Raw genomic sequence first — 19,022 nt, 5'->3', positions numbered from 1 at the left:
TATAAATATTATAAATGGTATGGTAGATAATGTTGCCAAATCGCAGGAAGAGCTGGGCAAGGCAACAGAGCAGGGAGAAAAGCAGGCAGACCTGAAGCAGTGTGCCACACCCAGCCCGATCCCCACTTTCTCAGGCTTTCCAGTTTGGAGCCCACTAGGCTAGATAAGCTCTTTCTGGCTCTAAAGCAGCTCCCATACCTGATGACAGTGGCTGGGGCCTGACAGTAGAGCTTAAGTTGCCTTTAATGAATTGGCTGGGCATGGTGGTTTATGCCTGTTAGCCAACACACGGGGAGAATAAAATGACTGCAAGTTTGAGGCCAGCCTGGACAATAGAGTGTGACCTTGTCTCAAAAAAGCAGGGCTGATAAGATAAAGTGAATAAAGGTGCTTTCTCTGACACCCAGGGACCTGAGTTTGATTCCCAGAATTCATGTAAAGGTGAAGGAAAGAACTGACTCTACAAACAGTCCTCTGACCTCCACACATATGCCGTGGCACACTTGCCCACGCACAAACATACGTGTGCGTTCACACACACACCCACGCTATTAATTAGGGAAAAAAGGACTCTTTAGAAAGAAAGAAAATGAAACAACAACAACATAAAGGGGATGAGCAGGGGCTGGAGAGATGGCTCAGCAGTTAAGATAAGAGCACCGGCTGTCCTTCCAGAGGACCCAGGTTCAACTCCCAGCACCCACATGGCAGCTCACAGCTGTCTGTAACCCTAGTTCCAGGGCACCAGACACCCTCATGCAGGCACACAAATTTAAAAAAGGGGGGAGGGGACTAGTAACTTGCTTTTAAGTTTGTGACAGACAGTTGTACATCTTTGAAATACACCCTGAGGTTTCAGTATTCATGTATGGTGCGTTGCTTGTCTTGATTACAAACTATCCATCATCTTGGACATGACTGTTTCTTGGAGGGACAGCATTCCAGTTCTCATGTCTAGCTATTCTGATTATACAATAGTGTTTACTCCTGTCAGCCTTCTTTGTGATAGAAGGCCGGAACTCATCCCTCCCATCTGGCCGTGACTCTGTGCCCATTAACACCCCTAAAAGCAGATTGACAAACCATCCAGGCAAGCAGCAGCTGGGTGATCTACAGGTCAGGCCTGAGTGCTCCCAGTGTTTTTTTTTCTTTTTGGTCTAGGAAAAGATGGACAACTGGGGTGTGATCCCTCACTTCTGAAGCCTCCTTCTAAAATAAAAGCTCTGTGTGAGCTGTGCTGGGGCTATACTGACAGAGGTGTGAGGAAATAAGGTGAAGCTGGCAGACATCTGGCATGCCCCCTTAGTGTGTTGTGACCAGTGTTTAGGAGGACATGTCCCCAGAGTGGAGTTTGGTTTTTGAGTTGATGTTCTCCTTCTTTTGTGTATTTTTATTTTTGTAAACAGGCGTGGAAATGTACCTTGGCTTGGGTGTGTTGGGTCCTTGGTAACCCTGGCTGGTGAGGGGATGAAGAGAAGACAGACATACAAATGCATACACACACAAGAAGGCAAGGGTCTGGAGGGCTGTGTGCACGCTGATAATGTGGCACCGAGCTGTGTATTATGGGCAGCACATGGGGGAGGGGTTGAGCCATCTCAGGCTGTAAACATCCAGAAGAAGAAGCAGCTGCAGTTGCTGTTTGTACACGTTGATCAGTCATTTGCAAGCGCTTGGACTTAGACAGAGAGGCTTGGCCTTTCTGAGCCTGATCCATACGAGGAATGGCTTTCCCAGCATCACTTTGGTCTGAGGCCTTGAGCCCTTAGCATAGCCGTTCCCATGTCAACAATACACGTTCACTCAAGACTTCCCTCACTCAGAGCTTCCTGGGCTCCCTACAGAAATGAGAACAGGTTATCAGAGGAGCATGGTAACCTTTAGATAGGACACATTCCTTTTACATGGAATCAGACGTTGAAGGCTGCCTCTGTGCCTCTTCATCTCTCTTCTAGTCCATAATTCCTAGAGCTTCATGTGGAGGCTGTGACTGGAGCTATGCCCAACATAGAATAGCCCATCCTTGGCTGGGAAGGGTGTGGCTGCAGTTGCCTTGGTGATGGAAAGGTCCTGTCTCACCTCCTTCCCCATCTCTGCCTCTTCCTTAGGCCTGAACACACTTTCCCCTTCATTTCTTCAGTCAGCAAGTATTAAGTCCCTACTATGTAGTAGTCCCTCTCAGGGACACATCAGTAACTTACTGTATACGTGTGAGTGCAGGTTTATGTGCCACAGTGCATGTGTGGAAAGGAGAGCTTTGAGGAACTGGTCTCCTTCCACTGTGGGGTCCAGAGAGGAAACTCAAGGCATTGGGTCTGTGTGGCAGAAACACCCTTACCTGCTGAGCCATCTTCACATCTCCATGGGGAATTTTAATGGCAAGTAGCACCGTCAGGCGTGAAGAGCACTCTCTCTGCATGCTCTCTCTCTCTCTCTCTCTCTCTCTCTCTCTCTCTCTCTCTCTCTCTCTCTCTCTCTCTCTCTCGCACACACACACACAAATCATTTGAGCTGATATTTAAATTTTAGAAGTCACACTGCTTTTTGAGTGACAGAATTTGCATGTTCAAACCTAACCTTGCCTAGGGTCTGAGCATCTTGTGATTTAAACAAACAAGCAAATAAACAAACCATGGCTGTGGCCGGGCTTGACTTTGATGCAATGGCTCCTTGCCCTCTTCCAGAGTGGAGAACACCAAGGGGCACAGTGAGCAGCTTGTGTGGACCTGGTATCACCGAGGCCCCATTCTGCCAGGAGCTCCAAGCTCCAGGAGAGTCAGTCATCGCTGCTTGCATTCAGCGTTTTCATGTGCTTTGCACTCAGCTCTGCTGGTATGCAGAGAAAGGTGTTGCCATGGCAACTGCTACAACAGATGGTATTTGATCACTGTCTAAGCTCCAGAAGAGATAGACAACAGTACTTCCTGTGCGTTTGCGTATTTGTTAGCATGAGACCCCAGTCAAGCCTTGATCACAACTGAAATAGGAGCTTTTCCATTTGCTTCTCACTACATATCCCAGGCTGTCCTGGAACTTGCTATATAGACCAAGGGGACCTTGAACTCACAGATATGCCCCTGCTTCTGCCCCTTGAGTACTGGTCTACAGGATGGACTTTTGAGTACTGAGACAAAGACTGTAACACACCAGCCTTGGAGGTTGCCCGGCACACCTGAAGTGCAGATACTGTAGAGAACCTATTCAAGTCGGAGATGATGGCAGACGGTGAGGAGGGTCTGCTCAGGGTGGAGGCTGTGCTGCATTTGGCTCCAAACAATGGGGTTCTGGGGAAGGCATCCTGGCCTTCATCTGTTCCTTTTTCCTGCTCCATCCTTCAGATAGTCACCTTCTGCATCTAGGCCACATGGTAGCCCCTCTGCTGGGCTTCCAACCTGAGCTGATGCTGCCCACCAGAGCAACCCAGAGCTCTTGACCCGTCTCTATGGCAACAATTACAAAAGCCTTCTCACCCATCCCCAACCCCCTTAGGCAGTACCGGAATGTCAGACTTCACACAGATTTGTTTTCTTTTAGCTAATTTTGGAAAGTGGTTTATATTGGCCGCACCGTGCTAATGAACAGTTCGGGTCATATTTACATACTTTTCTTGTTAAGAGTCTCTTTTTCCTCTCCCTGCCTCCCAGTGTTAACAGGATCCTCAGCTCACACTGGGTGTCTGGATCACACATGAGCCAGGAGCCTCTTTAGAGATGGCACAGGGGTGGGCATCTTTGTGCTGTAATGAGCACTGTGATGCCGCTGGGGTGGAGGGTAGCAGGCAGTCTCAGCAGCCGCGGAGCTGGGTTGCTCACCTGAGCTGTATTTGGACAACAACCTTAAGGTAACTTGTAATCACGAGAGGACCAGGATCAAAGCAGCAGACCCGGCTTCTGATCTCATTCCAAATGAAGCCGGTGGTTGGAATCCAGGCCTGACCCCTTCCTGCTCCCCTAGCCTCACTGTGTTCCTGGGGTGCAGATGAAAAGAGGGAGGGTCCCAGCCCCCTTGTCAGGAGTGATTTCTAGCCCCAGAAGAACATGATTAAAGAGTGGATTTGTGACTTGAGGAATTTTTTTTTAACTCCTCTTGTGCAGAGTTCAGGGCACTGGGGACAGTTTCAGGGTACTTGTGGGCTTGTGGGTGACCTTTACACGGTGGCCCGGTTTTCAGTCTTTCATCTGATGTTTTCTGGGCGTGCAGTTCAGCCTTCTGGATGTCGTCCCTTGGGTTTTCTTGGTGCCCTAATGCTTCTTGCTCATCTAAGGAGAGAAGTTTCCGATGCTTCCCCGACTCAGGGGGAAATCAGGGTGGGCGTGGAATGGCGCTGTGGACCCCAAAGAGGAAGAGTATGTGGCTGCAGGCCCCTGAGCAAGATAGGAGGGCTTCCTGGGTGCAATCCCCAGCACTTTCATTGACCTGGGTGATCTTGGTCTAAAGCCTGGCCTTAGTTTTCTTGCCTCACTTTCCCCGTTGTGTGGTCCTCACTAAAATCAATGGCATCCAAAGAATGGAGCCCAGTGCCTGACATGTGCCCAGCGAGGCTGACTGACTGAATCAACCGTCAGCTTAAGGATTCTCAGCCTCCACACGGTTGGCATCTGACTGGGTCATCCTTCCCCAGAGAGGGCATTTCTGCACACAGTAGGACTGTCACTGACCTCTACGCACTAGATGGCTGTGGACACCCCCCACCTGCATTCTGGCAGCCCTAAGATGACACCCATACAGCAACATCTCCTCTTCCATCCTTTCTCCCCGCCCAGTGAAGGAATGTGAATGAAACCATGAAGTTCTATGAAAGAAAGATAGAACTTCAAAAAAATTAACTAAGGAGAAAATGTGCCTATTTATAATGGTGACCTACTTAGACTTATTCATCCTTCTCTTAGACTTAATGCTATAAGGAATCTCAGCAGATGGCTCATTGAAATGTAGTAAGGCTAGCTTTTGCAAGAAGAGCCTGCCACGCGCTGTACATGATGCTGTGTGCACTGAATGTTCTATAGATGTCAGGATGTCAGGAGTAACTGTGTTACCTGATCCTTGGAAAGGGAGTTCTCTGGAAGTATGGCGTTGCAGAGTGCTTTTCTTAAGTCCCTCTCTCTCTCTCTCTCTCTCTCTCTCTCTCTCTCTCTCTCTCTCTCTCTCCCCTGAAGTTTCACAGTTTTATTCTAGTACTTTAGTATTTAGCTTTATTACATGACCCTTTCTAGGTTAAATGTTAACTGTACCACTTTCCATTTTTGCATTAACAAAAATTCAGTGAAAGACAGCTTTTTCCTTTTCTCTTTTCCTATGGGGATATAATTACCTAAGCTTCTCTCATCAGCCACATGCAAGATAAAGGTATTCTATTAAAGAGGTAGCATAGGATTATAGAAAAAAGACAGTTATGAAACTATTTGGTATACAGTATTTTTGTTTGGTTTTCAAGATGTATTTTATTCTATATGTATGATTATTGACCTGCATGTATGCGTGTACACCACATGTGCTCCTGCTGTCTGCAAAAACAAGAAGAGGGCACCGGATCTCTTGGCGCTAGAGTTACTGACAGTTGTGAGCTGCCATATGGATGCTGAGAACCGAACCCAGGTCCTCTGGAAGAGCAGCAAGTGCTCTTAACCACTGTACCATCTCTCCAATTCTTGTTTAAGACAGGGTCTCATCTAGCTCAGGTAGGCTTTCAACTTCCAATTCTTCTGCCTCTACCTCCCAACTGCTTGGATTATAGGAGTGTGTCATAATACTCAACAAATTTCATACTTTTATCGTGGTTTCAAAGTGATAGTGAGGTTGAGCTGGAGGTGGTTGTGTATACCTGCGGTACCAGCTACTCCAAAGACTGAGGCTGGAGGCTAGCGTAACAGTTCAAGTTTATCCTGGGCCACATAGTGAGAGCCTCTCTTTATATAAATGTGTGTATATGCATATATATATTATATGCATTACATATATATTACATCCATTGTGTATGTAACAGTGCCTCTTTGTGGGTCCACAGCCTCCCATTAAGTAAGTGTTGTGCTGTACAGATATCAGAAACAAGCCATCACAGACAGTATTTTCTCTTACGACTAGTATTTTCTTTTACAAGCAAGATTTTGTAATAGGGTAAAACAGTATTTGGAAGTGTAATTCTATTATACTCACAAATGGGAGCAGATTGCCCAACACACACCATGTGCCAGGGCAAGGCAGTGATCTCTTCCTATCTCCCCAATTTCCCCTCCCCTCCAAGATGGTAGGACCTGGTGGCATCATGACTATATGGCAGCAGTGTGCCTAGCGAGGCCTTCAAGGTGGGCTGGATGTTCAAAAAGAGAGGAAACCCGGGTTTAACATTAATTTAAAAAAAAAAGCGCCAGGAGAGAGTCCCCTCAAGCTCGGGACTGTGTAGGCTCTTCTAAGATGTCACTCACGGTTTCAGTCAGGTGTCCCCTGGCCTATTTAATTAGTTAAATAGTGAGAGCCACCATCACTTTGAGACCATGATAAAAGCATGGACTGTGTTGGATATTATAACACACTCCTGGAATCCAAGACCTCAGGAGGTAGATGCAGATCTACCAATGAGTGGAGGAGGAAAATGCTGGAAGTCAGTTGCAGAGCTCAGATTAGCCGAGCTAGCCTCAGACTAGAGCTATTAAGATAAAGCACTTCACAATGGCTGTGACTGTGGGGACTATCAAGACATTGCCTGAGAGTGGGGAGAAGGGAATATGTTCATTGTGAAAGAGCAGTCCTTTGTTTGTTTAGAATAAACTTCATGGAGTAAATACTGGCTTGAGCACATACAAACCTGGAAGGTGTCTGGGAAATCCTGTTGCAGGAGTTAGTTGTGGATGAGAGAGGAATCTTCATTGTGTAGTGCAAATTCTCTGAAGTCCAAAAATTGCTGTACCCAGTCAGAAGTGGTTTCTTTTTTACTTTTGGTCACTGGAGACGTTCATCAAGCCAGAATAGTCTCCTTTAGAACAAAAAGTAATTAGTCCTGACAGCAGAAGTCGAATCAGACCTTTGGGAACGGCCTAATTGCTTTTTGTTCAAGGCCTAGCATCGATTTGCCCTTGGCCTTGGTGTCAACACTAGCAAACATGGGCAGCCTCCCAGACTCTGGCTGTTGGCTCTGTCCTTGCCACTGAAGAGGACAAAGGACAGGGACAGGATCATAGGCCCCTGTGGTCACCTGCAATGCCTGTCAGGCTGAGAGTTTTGAGGGTAAGCATTGATTCCTGCTGAAACTGCCGCTCACCATTTGGACATCTGACTGCCTGCATCTTTACTGACTGGGAATTTCTCCCAGCAGCTGGAGGATGGGTGGGTCTATCAGTTGCATCCCCACCTCTGTGTTACTGGCAACTGCTCTGGTTTTGAGGCTCACACTGTGGTGACATTGATCAAGATGAGAGATCTCATTCCACCCTGGTTATTTTTGGCATCTGTAAGCAATCCAAGGCTTCGACTTCTGGCACCATGTGGTTGGGATATTAAGTAACTGCTTCCTGTGCGAGCACAGACAACGCTTTAAGAGTCCCAACCTTATCCATCTATCTCATTGGTCGTTTTGAGTGCATTCTGCTTGCTGTTGGTTCCTAATGAGTGTGTCTGGAGAAAGCTGAATGTGTATTCAATGTGTCTTGTGTTTTTCCCCTCTAGATTGAAAACATAGATGCCTGCTTGAATTTCCTGGCAGCTAAGGGAATCAACACCCAGGGGCTGTCTGCAGAAGGTGAGTCAGAGCCCACGCCTTTTCATCATTAGCAATACCCACCTGTTACCTAACAGTTCATTGCTACAGTCAAGACCAGGGGTGCTGGTGGGCTGTCCTGGTTGGGTGCCCTTCCAGGCAGAGTTGAGGGTGCTTTCTGACAGCTGACAGATCGCTCTGAGAATTCAGCCCGGTGTGCATGCCACGTCTGCATGCCACAGAGGTTGTGGGAGAAGAGAGGGAGCATGCCACGTCTGCATGCCACAGAGGTTGTGGGAGAAGAGAGGGAGCATGCCACGTCTGCATGCCACAGAGGTTGTGGAAGAAGAGAGGGAGCATGCCACGTCTGCATGCCACAGAGGTGGTGGGAGAAGAGAAGGAGCATGCCACGTCTGCATGCCACAGAGGTTGTGGGAGAAGAGAGGGAGCACGCTGCTCTAGTTGGAGAAGACCCTGCTTGAACAACACTGATTCCCAGTCCTGTGGCTCAGCGGGTTATCCATTAGCCATTATCTGTGGGAAAGAGAGCAAGCAACCACAGAACCAAGTTCAACCATCCAGTGCCCAGGGGAACTGATTAGTCTTTAGTGGTCACACCTTACTTTGCTCTTGAAAACAGGGAGAGTGAGGTTTGTGAACATGCTACCACACTTTAACCTCCTGATTAGCTTTTGATTAACCTGGATTTGGTGGCTAATTAGCACTAATAGTGTCTGCTAGAGGTTTGTTGTCAGGTGGGGTAATGGTTTGGAGTGGGCTGGCTCGAATTATCTGCCTCGTCAGGCAGCACTCCATTTGGAATCTTCTCAGTTCTCAGGTTCTCTCTCTCTCTCTCTCTCTCTCTCTCTCTCTCTCTCTCTCTCTCTCTCTCTCTCTCTCACACACACACACACACACACACACACACACACACACACAATCTCTCTCTCTCTCTCTTACCCTTCCTCCTCCCCCTCCCCCTGTTGGTAAATACAGGCAGCTGCCAGCTCTGAAGCTGCCATAGGCCAGGCATCTTCCCAACCTCATTAGGCTGCATCTGCCTCCGGTTTTCCCCGGAACAGGTAGAGCAGTTGGGGCGTTCCAATTGCTCCTGCTAGCATAGCAGGAGTGTGCTCTGAAAAGATGTAGGGGAGCATTGGCCCTGAGAGTTGGGGTGGGGCTGAGGGGAGCAGTGAGGCCAGGAATCCACAGTGGAGCAGGTAAGTTCGCAGACCTCATCTGTTCTACTTGGGCCTATGCCTTGTCTTTGCTAAAAGGTGAAAGCTTGGATCTTCTGGCTGTGTTTCTGAGCTGTTGTCTCTCCATGGTGGAGGTGGGTGGCATCCATGGCTTCTGGGCATAGTGTGCCTCTGCATGGAATGCTGTGTCAGAAAGGGATTGGAATTCTCCTTCTGCTAAGCCTGGCCTTGGGCAGGCACAGTCACCCCGTTCCATGAGTCTCGGGGAGTAACTTGGCCAACCTTGATCTCAGGACTTACAGAAGGATCCCTAGAGGATTTCCCTGCCTGGGCTGTTGGCCTCGTCTCTGTGGACTTTGTATACATTGCTGGGACCTACAGAGTTCAGCAGTAGACTCTTCAGAGAACAGTTCCGCTGTGCTCTTCCTGTGCTGACCAGTAGGTGGCAGAATATGTTCCTCTTAGTGTCTGGGAATGGTGTGGGCTTCTGTCCCTCCAGGAGAGCACCTGCAGGGTGCTACAGAGTTGTGCTCTTCCCTTAGGCCTGGAGGTGATCCCTGGCCACTTACCAGCTGTCTGTTGTCTGTCTTTCTGATTCGTTTGTTCTCCCTTGCGCCCTTCTTTATTCTATAAGGCGTAGAAGCCTACCCAGTGAGTATTTACTGAACAAATGCCGACTGTGCTCTGGCGAACTTCCCTGCATTGGCTCCAGTGCTCCTGGCTGAAGCTGGAGTTTATGGGACTCAGGGTTTACTGATGGCGAACCTGGCTGGAAGCTGTTGTGAGTGCGACTGGAAACATGGCTCAGGGGTGATGTGCTTCTGTGTGCAAGCAGGAAGACCCGAGCTGGAGCCCACAAAACCCATGTAATGTGCCTTGCCTATAAACCTAGCACTTAGAGTTGAGGTTGGTGTCAGGAGGATCCCTGGGGCTCTCTGACCAGATAGTTAGCCAATTTGTAAGCTTCGGAATCAGTGATGAGAGGCTCTGTCTCAAAAAACAAAGTGAGGAGTGATGGAGGAAGACATCAGAGGTTGATCTGTGGCCTCACCAGGCTCCTCCACAGTGCATTTGGACACACACACACACACATGTTTATACACACAGAGAGGTTGTGAGTGACATCTCTGGAAAGGGCCTATTCACCCTGGAAAAGCTATCTATCTCTGGAAAGTCCCCCCCGCCTCAGGCTGCCCAAGCAGGGCATCTGCCTTTTGTAGCTGCACTGGACAGTGTACTTCTTCAAGCGCAGCTCTTGTTAGTCATAATCAACTTGCAGGCCCAGGAACCCAAAGAATATCTAGTGTGCCCAGCCATCAATGGACTACACTTCATTCTTGACCTCTGCTTCTCCACCACAGGGGAGGACGGACTCAGGGCCAGGAAGAACAAAGCCCAGGCATTCTCAGAAAGGCCACCCCCCACTCCCTAGGACAGGTTGTCAGATATGACAGGTGGAGTCTGGAAGGACTGTAGGGCAGGGCAGATCTTGAACATCACCCTAGGGCAGGACAGGCATAAACTGGCAGACTCTGGCACATCTCCAAAAGCAAAGAGCCGGGCCTGAGCTTCAAGGGCACCAAGAGTGCAGGAGGCGTGGGCCAGGGGCCCGCTCAGACCAGCAGTACTTCTGTGGACTCTCGCTGCAGCCACTGCCCCTAGGCACCCGCCGTCTGGGCCTGGAACAAAGGCTCGGTGTGGCTCTCTAAAGGCAGGTTGGGGCAGGCCTGCCTACTACCGCACCACAAGACAGGTGCACACGGCCCGGCCGTTCCAAAGCCAGCTGCAATCACTGGGAAAGGGTGGAGATGCATCTGTGGGGCTTTCCAACTGCCAGTGTGCCGCCTCTGAGGAGGAGCCTGGGGCACTCAATTGGTTTCAAAAGGAAAACACAAAGCATTAAAGCTGCATTATTTTTTGAAACATGATGATGATTTTCTGGCATTACAGGTGACTGTGAACAGGGGCAGAGGCAAGTGGAAGGCCCCGGACTCAGCAATCACGGGCAATTCCTCTAGGTGACTCCCGAAGGAGTGTGTGCATTTGAAGTGACATCAGTGGCCAACCTGCTCCTCCTTTCATTGTGGGTGGGGGAGCAGGAAGTCTCTCTGGACCTTTGGGGTGCAGGGAACAGGTGGAGTCTGTCCATTTACCGTCATCTTCACATTATTGAGTGAAGCATTGAATGGCCATTCCTGTCCCTCTGCACAAGGGTCCCCATGGGCTCTAGTGTGCTCTAGATCCACCTTCCCCATGGATAGTGCCATTGGTGGGACACAGGGCCACCAGAGTGAGGTGCATGTTGAGGGTCCAAGGCAGTCATGGCAGCTAGCTCATCTGCAGGAGCAATGCCCCAGACCCACAGGGCTGGCAGGAGTTGGATAAGAGTGTCACAATTGCCATCTGCAGGAGCCTCCTCCTTAAGCTTTGACTCAAAATTTCCTTCTGCCCTCTGGGGCAGGTTTGTTTATATTGATATTCTGAGGTACATGATTCCTCTTTGAAAACGTTAAAACAAGCCCAGGGTGGTGGCCACTCATTTAATCTCAGGCAGAGAAGCCTGTAGGTCTCTATGATTTGAGGCCAGCCTGGTCTATTTAGGGAATATCAAGCCAAGGCTACATAGTGAGACTCTCTCTCCAAACAAACAATGACAAAAAAAAAAGTATTGAAACAAAATGACTTTGCCAAAGAAGGCTCTCTTGGTAGCAAGCATGCTTATTGGTAGAAAGCATACTTATTGGTAGAATTCTTGCCTAACATGCAGGAAGCCCTGTGTTCAGTCTCCAGCACCACATAAGCCAAGTGTGGAGGCGCATGCTTCTAAGTCCAGCATTTGGGGTGTAGAGGCAGGAGTATCACAGGTTCAAGGTCATCTTTGATTATACTGAGATCAAAACCACACTGGGCTAACATGAAACCTTGTTAAAAAAACAAAACACAACCAACCTTTGGCTCAGCATCATACCTGACATCCACTTATACTATCTCTGTGTGTGAACATAGTAGTACAAGCCAGTGAGAATAAAGGTGTCAGGCAGAAACCAAAGAAGGTATGTGTCCTGAAAGTAGTAAACGTCACCGGAACTGAATGGTCTGTGCCATCTGTCCTTCCATTTGAAGGGGGGTGGCCCAAGAAAAGAAAACAAGTACGTAGCCGGCCATGGTCTCCCTGGGCCAGATACTTCATGCTGGGAGTTCCTGTGTTGGAAGTCTAGGTGAACTTGGCTGATCACATGCAGAATGCGTCTCCCTTCTCAAAGCCTTGGGAAATGTCAACATTCTTGTGGGCTTTGTTTCTAGACTTCCTCTGGGGAGCTGGCTCACCAGACAAATACCATTTGGAAATGTGGCAAAGCACAATTCTAGCTATTTGGGATGCTGTCTATTACAGACCACCCATGGGCAAGGTTATGTGGCTTTTAGAGCTTTCAACTCTGTTGAGTTCTTTGTGACATGAAAACAAAATTAAACATTTCATCACCTGGGGAATAGATAAGCAAAATATGGTATGCCCATATAGTGATATACTATGCAGCACCGTGAAGCCGATGCATGTTCTACCGTGGCTGAACAAAGCGTTGTGCCAAGGGCTGGTGATGTAGCCCAGTGGTAGGAAGGCTTGCCTAGCATGTGTGAAGTCCCAGTACTATAAAAAGAAAGTTAGAAAATAACAACAACAAAACATATGTTAAGTACAAGAAGCCAAATACAACAGACTACAAATTGTAAGATTTACATAAAATGTCTAGAAAAGGCAAATCTTTAGAGGAAGCAGATTCGTGGGTTCCTGGGAGTTTTAGGACTGATTGCCACTGAGTGCAAGAAATTACATCAATAGAAATATTCTAATATTAGACCCGATTAAATTCACTAAAAATCATTGAATTATATACTTAATTTTCTGTACACAAGGTATGTACTACCTCAGTTTATTTGAAGAACCAGAAAGAAAGCCAGTGTTGAACCTTGTCCACTATGAGGCTATTTGTCGTGATTTTCTTTTGTAATGATCTTTCTCAGAGAAAGCTGAGTGAGCAGAATCTTCCTCAGGCTTCCTTTGGGTGGAAAGCCGTGAGAGGGGGCTGAGGTGGCTTCAGGGAGAGGGCCTGTGCTTTCTGAGCTCAAAATACATAATGAGGTGGTACAGCAGGTGTTGGCGTGCTCAGTTTCTCATGTATTCTCCTCATTCTTCTAACATCCCCCCGGGAAGGAACGTGGAGATGTACTCACTGTGTATGGGAGCGAACGGGCTCTGAAGCTTTTCACAACACAAAGCCTTTAAGTCATGAACTGCAGAGATCCAACCTCTGGGGTTGGCTTCTGAGTCCACGATCTTTATAATAAAACTGCCAGGAAAAAGTGTATTTGCTGGAGCAGTCCCGCGACTTCCGACAGTTGGAAATGCTGTAGGGGAAAGGGAAGCAGTTATGAGCAGCAAATGGCTGGATGGCCACAGTGTTAGGGAACGATAGAGCCCAGTGGGGACAGCTGCTCGGGGTGGACTGGCAGGCTATGGGTGCCGATGTGGACGTGCTCCCTACTGCAGCAGGCAGACTCTGAGCTCCCGGACATGCTGAGGCCTTTTCGTTTTCTTTCTTTCTTTCTTTCTTTTTTTTTTTTTTTTAGTTTTCTTGTTTTCCTTTCTTTGTTTTTCTTGTGTGGTTTATTTTTTTTTTTTTAAATGTGTTAAGGAATGTTGGATACACCAAGAGAATGAAGAATACCTAAATGCCCACCAGCTACTTTAATAAATAAAACATTATCTGGTCTGTTTTTAAATTCACCACATGTGATGGGCATGCAAGCAAGCCAAGTCACACATTGTTAGGAAAACCAGCCCTTGAGCTAGAAAAAAACCCAGATTCAAGTTCCACCTCTGAGCTTATGACCTCGGAGAAATCCCAATGCCTTGGTGAGCTCCAGTTTCCCCTTAAGTAACTCTGTGTGTGTGTGTGTGTGTGTGTGTGTGTGTGTGACAATACCCCCGTCAGGGGGTCAGAATGATGGACACCACGCACTTGTGACTAGCTTAGAGATGCACACTAGGCAGTCATAAAACTTGCCATTCCAAATCACCCACCATCCTAATAACTGGGAATGGCACAAAAATAGATTTTACATAGATTTCAAAATAGCTGTTATCTCTCCAATGAATTCATGCTTTGAGAGGAATTTGTCTGTTTCCCGAAAGTTCCTTCATAGGTGCATCTGAAGGCTGACATTTGGTTGACTCCTGAGTTCCATCCCTTACTCAGGTCTCTTTCCAACTGATGACCAGAGGTGTGTTGTTTCAGTTGTTGGCTTCAGTTCTCTCAGGACTGGAGTCACTGACTGAACCCCGCCCCCCGCCTCAAGCCTGTGATGCTCATGTACTTATAAGGACATTTGGGGACATTTGGTTTCCTTGGGCTGGAGAAGAAAGCAGCTGAGAAATTAAAGCTGAGCTACACAGTTGGGGAGTATACCTCATCTCTGGCACTTTCTCTGCTGTCCACGTTGTAAGGGATAGTTCCTAAGCAATGGCTGGGCATCCCAATTGGACTAGGTAAGCCCTGACTTTCACCTGTCATTGTGGCATAAATAATTGTGCCCCATGTATAAATATTATGATTTGGGGCTAGAGAGATGGCTTAGCAGGTAAAAGCATTTGCCACCAAATGACCCGAGTTCGGTTCCTGGGGCCTCCACGCTGGGAGGAGAGCCCTGACTTCCACAAGTTGTCCTCTGACTTCCACGGGTATGCCGTGGCATCCCCTTCCTCCTCGTGCACACAAAGCAAAATGCCGTTTAAAAATAAATTATAGTCAAGAGACGTCTCAGTGGTTAAAATCACTGACTGCTCTTGCAATCGACCTGGGTTCAGTTCACAGTAACTCTAGTTCCAGGGGATCCAACACCCTCTTCTGCAGGCAAAAGGCACAGAGGCTTTGAGTCTTGCAACATGAAGACACATATATAAAAATACCATGCACACACATTTATGCAAGCAAGATATTCATACACATAAACCTTTAATAACTAAGTCATAGTCTGCACAGTAACATTGGAAAAGTCATCACCGTGAGAGGCATCACCGGTACAGCATGAAGCTGGAGCCGTATGGCTATTGCCTTTGGGGTTCTGGGGCTGTGGTCTTTCTGTAGCACCAAGAGGGGTGGAGCGTATCATTGTTCACAGCGAATCTCAATGCAGATGCCTTCATTTACTCTGCAAGGACAGCTTAGCCTGATGGGACTGGCTAGGAAAGTATCTTTGCCTTTCCTCGGAGGCCAGAGAGAGAATGTGACTTGCACAGCTTGAGAGTGATAGGCTGGAGTCTGGATGTGTAGACTTTGTAAATCCTGAGCTTTCCCGGTCAGCCTTCACAGAACCTGCTAGCCTCCAAAGTGTGGCAGGAAGACCAGATTCCAGAAGTGTGTATTGTCGGTTCCTTCATGGCCCGGGGAAAGGGATGTTTTGGCTTTGTCCCAGTCTAACTTGGGAGAGGGGGTTGGTTACACAACGCGCCCAAAAGCGGTAGCTGGCTGCCCTGCCTTCTTTGCAGGGAACAGGACTTGTCCTGAAGGCATACATTTTTTTTTCCTTCACACATTCTTCTCTGCACTGGACCTCAGGAAGCCCTTGTGCCTTCCTGGGCAAGTTTCCTCAGCCAGGACTCAGGCAGAGGCCTGCACTCCCTATAAAAGCATGGCTGCTGACTCACAAGTCCCCTAAAGCTTCCTTGGCCTTGCTCTGGAGTCCCTTGCTCACTCACTCACCCGTGCAGCAGGAGGAGGAGAAAGAACAGGAGGGAGTGTCAGCTCTTTGGGTTCCTCTTCCTTGGTGGCCCTATTACACTCCCTTGGGGTCAGTGTAGCCTCTAGCCATTGGCAGCTGGTATTAAAAAATGCTACATAAAAGGTTGGATGCTTAGCTTCTGTATAGAATAAATAGTTTATTCCTTGCCACAGCTCTTTAATGCATGCCTTGAGGCAAATGCATTTTAATATGAAAAGTACTGTCTGGAATTTAAAATTCTTCCCGCTCTGTTCAAATTTATTTTAATATAGGAAGTATTTCATGTGAGTCCTGATAGGAGCTGATTCTTATGCTTTTGACCCACACTCAACTTGAATTAGATAGAATTAAGGATTCAAAGGACAAGAGAAGCTGAGCCATGAGTTTGTAAGGAAGATGACTAGGTAGAGGAGAGAGGGGATTTGGAGTCAATGGTGGCCACTTGGCATGCTTTGTGTGGCTTGAGGCTCAGAATGTGGACTTGGCAGTTGGAGCTAGACCATAGTGTCTCTGCTAGTGCCAGAGAGCTTTCTGGATCCAGAGCCTTGCCCAGATCACAGACTCAGTCTTGAGGACGCTTATTCTTTCACTGGTTCTTACTGAGAAGTTCCTCCTGGCCTTTGCCAGCCAGCCAGCCAGTTCTGACTTGCCTGGTCTCCTGCAACCCCATAGGGAGACAAAACTAATTTCTTTGTGGCTTAGGAGTGATCTTAATGGACCTCCAGGAGTTGAACTCAGGTGGGGCTGAAGAAGCCCACTGAATGTGGAAAGAGAGGCTGACAAGAATCTTATTTTATTTAACCTGTCTGTGCAAAGGCATTCTTGCACATGTGTTCTAAAAACTACAATACATATTAAACAAGGAACTTAAGTTTTATTCATGCGAACAACAAGCAGATTGACTATGCTAAGTCGTTTCCAGTTTAGACAGGGAGGGCATATTGCATACAAAATTAGGTTTTCCTAAAAACAGTTAAATTTTCATGGTAGTTTCAAGAATGCTGTCAATTTGACAAGGTTTGCTGTTCCCCACGTTTATGCCTCTGGTGACAAGAGTCTCTCTATTGTCTTGCAGAGATCAGGAATGGGAACCTCAAGGCCATTCTAGGCCTCTTCTTCAGCCTCTCCCGATATAAACAGCAGCAGCAGCAGCAGCCCCAGAAGCAGCACCTCTCCTCGTCCCCTCTGCCGCCTGCCGGCTCTCAGGTGGCCGGAGCGCCTTCCCAGTGCCAGGCTGGCATTCCTCAGCAACAGGGGCTGGCCACTCCCCAAGCCGCGTGCCAGCCTCTCCAGCCAGCTTCACATCAGCAAGCAAAAACACAAGCGGAAATGCAGTCCAGGTGGGCGCCGTGTGGGGATGGATGGCACTGTTGATCTGCAGGTGTCCTTCACCCTAGCTGCCTAGGGTAGCCTGTGTGGCCTGTGGTTTTTGTTTATGCGGAACTGGCAAGGCATTGAGATAGATACAACAAGGCTCCCCAATGCTGGGTGGAGATGGGTGCTCTTATAGATCAGAATGGCCAGCAGCCAGTGCTGTTACCTACCCCTGTCATAACTGATAACTGGCCTGTAATACACACACACACACACACACACACACACACACACACACACACTTACTCCTGTTGCCTAAATCACTGCAAACACAGACTTCACATCCCCTCGGTGTTGACCTACAAGCCAAGTGTTCAGAGTCAGATGCAAAGGTCATTTCACTCAGTGAATGCAAAAGTTCTGTGCTAACACATGACCTCCTTTGCCACAGGAGAAGGAGAGGCAATGCCTAAGAAAAGTTGGCAAGTGGCAATAAGGGAAGAGTCAGCTGCCTTCCTAAGGGGGGATGGGGGGGCAGGCGAGCAGTATACTATTGGGAACAATGACCACAGATGTGCCTGGATTCTGTTGAACTTAGACAGTGGGAGCCATGTGCCTTGAGCTTAGTGGAGGAGAGTCATGCTGAGCAGGAACATCCCCTGCCCTGCAGGATAGGAGCCAGTTTCCAGAGGGACCCATGCCTGCTGCTCACACTGGCCACAGAAGGATGCAAAGTGGAATTGAGAGTAGTTATCTTCTGTGCTTCAGTGGGATAGGTATGCAAATCCCTAAGCCATTCTGTAAAAGATCACCCATCCGTCATTTGCTTTAGTGGCAGAAAAAAAAGACTGATGGGTTAGGAACTGGGAAGCTTTTGACTTAGGAGAAAGTCCTGCAGAAATGTCCACTATAACTGTTTTCTTTTACGCCACCAATTTTCAGCTGTAAAACCCAATACCACTGATCTGACGGGTTGCTTGTTTTCATTGAATGTGAACTGAAAAACTGTATGTCCCAAAGCACCAGTACGGAAGACTTCTTGAACTCTTTGGAGATTTTAACACCTGCTAGCTACAAACCAAGCCCAGAGCTGCTTGACCCCCACTCCCTTGGAGTCACAACTATGTTTCCCCAGGAAAAGTGCAGTTTCCCAGCTGGGGGGGGGGGGTTACAGCCAGAAGTTATGGGTCTAATGTAAATGAGGCCCCCTAATTAATTACCTAATTATCCAACTGGTGTTATGGAAATTTGTGAAATAGGAGAGTTGCATGGACTAGCAATGGAGAGAGAGAGACAGCTGAGCAGTCAGGCACTGTGTTCTTTCCTTGGAGGGATGCCTGACTGGGAACTGTCCCCTGGCTGGAGGCTCCCTAGTGGCCCTGGATGATTTGTCTGATGAGTACGTCATTTCCCACACGGCCTTCTGCGCAAGCTCATTCCCTGAGATGCTCACTAGAATTATAGTGCAGGGAAAAGGTTCTGTGGGGGAAGTGGAGAGAACTTCATAGTTAAGTTGTTGTGGTTGCTGTTGTGTATCTACTCAGAACCTTGAATCTGCCAGTGTGCATTCCTTTATCTACATAGAGCAAAACCTTCTATGTGCCGGGTACTGTTAGTCATCTGGGAGTCAGAGATGAATGATAGCCACGATGCCTGCTCTCTGCATGTTGCTGTAGGAGGCTGCCCACCAAGCCTAAGAACATGGAGGAAGATGGGAGAAGCAGTGTGTCTGCAGATGATGGGACTCAGGGCTGCTAGTTCAGGTTGGGTTGATGGAGAGGCCCTTTTTTTGAGGACACGGCACCTAGTGGAAAGGAATGAATGTAAAAACAACTAACTGTGCAAACCTCCACTGCAGAGATCTTGGTGGCCGGAGCAGCTAATGTGGAGGCTCTGTGGTAGGAGAAGCTTGACATGATAGAATAAGGAGATTCAGAACTGGGAGGTTGCCTGCGAGCAAAGACAGCAACTGCTACCTTCCTCGTGGGGGACGATTGTGTGGTGATGTGGCACCCAAGTCAGCCTGAATAAAGTGAGTG

The 19,022-nt window shown here is 48.0% G+C and overlaps 1 protein-coding gene across 1 annotated transcript in view; it reads left to right on the top strand.

Annotated features, from left to right (window-relative positions):
* Positions 1 to 19,022, top strand: part of Nav2 (neuron navigator 2) — a 367,113-nt gene that overhangs the window by 147,324 nt on the left and 200,767 nt on the right. Inside the window, 2 exon segments of the mRNA XM_052762814.1 lie at positions 7,660 to 7,732; positions 16,745 to 17,009. Coding sequence (XP_052618774.1) covers positions 7,660 to 7,732; positions 16,745 to 17,009 — 338 coding nt within the window.

This window comes from Peromyscus californicus, unplaced genomic scaffold (assembly GCF_007827085.1).
Source record: "Peromyscus californicus insignis strain IS unplaced genomic scaffold, ASM782708v3 Scaffold_4__1_contigs__length_199733344, whole genome shotgun sequence".
NCBI classification, from domain to species: Eukaryota; Metazoa; Chordata; class Mammalia; order Rodentia; family Cricetidae; genus Peromyscus; species Peromyscus californicus.
The sequence above is the reverse complement of the archived record's forward strand: the minus strand, read 5'-3'. Positions and strand labels throughout refer to the sequence as shown.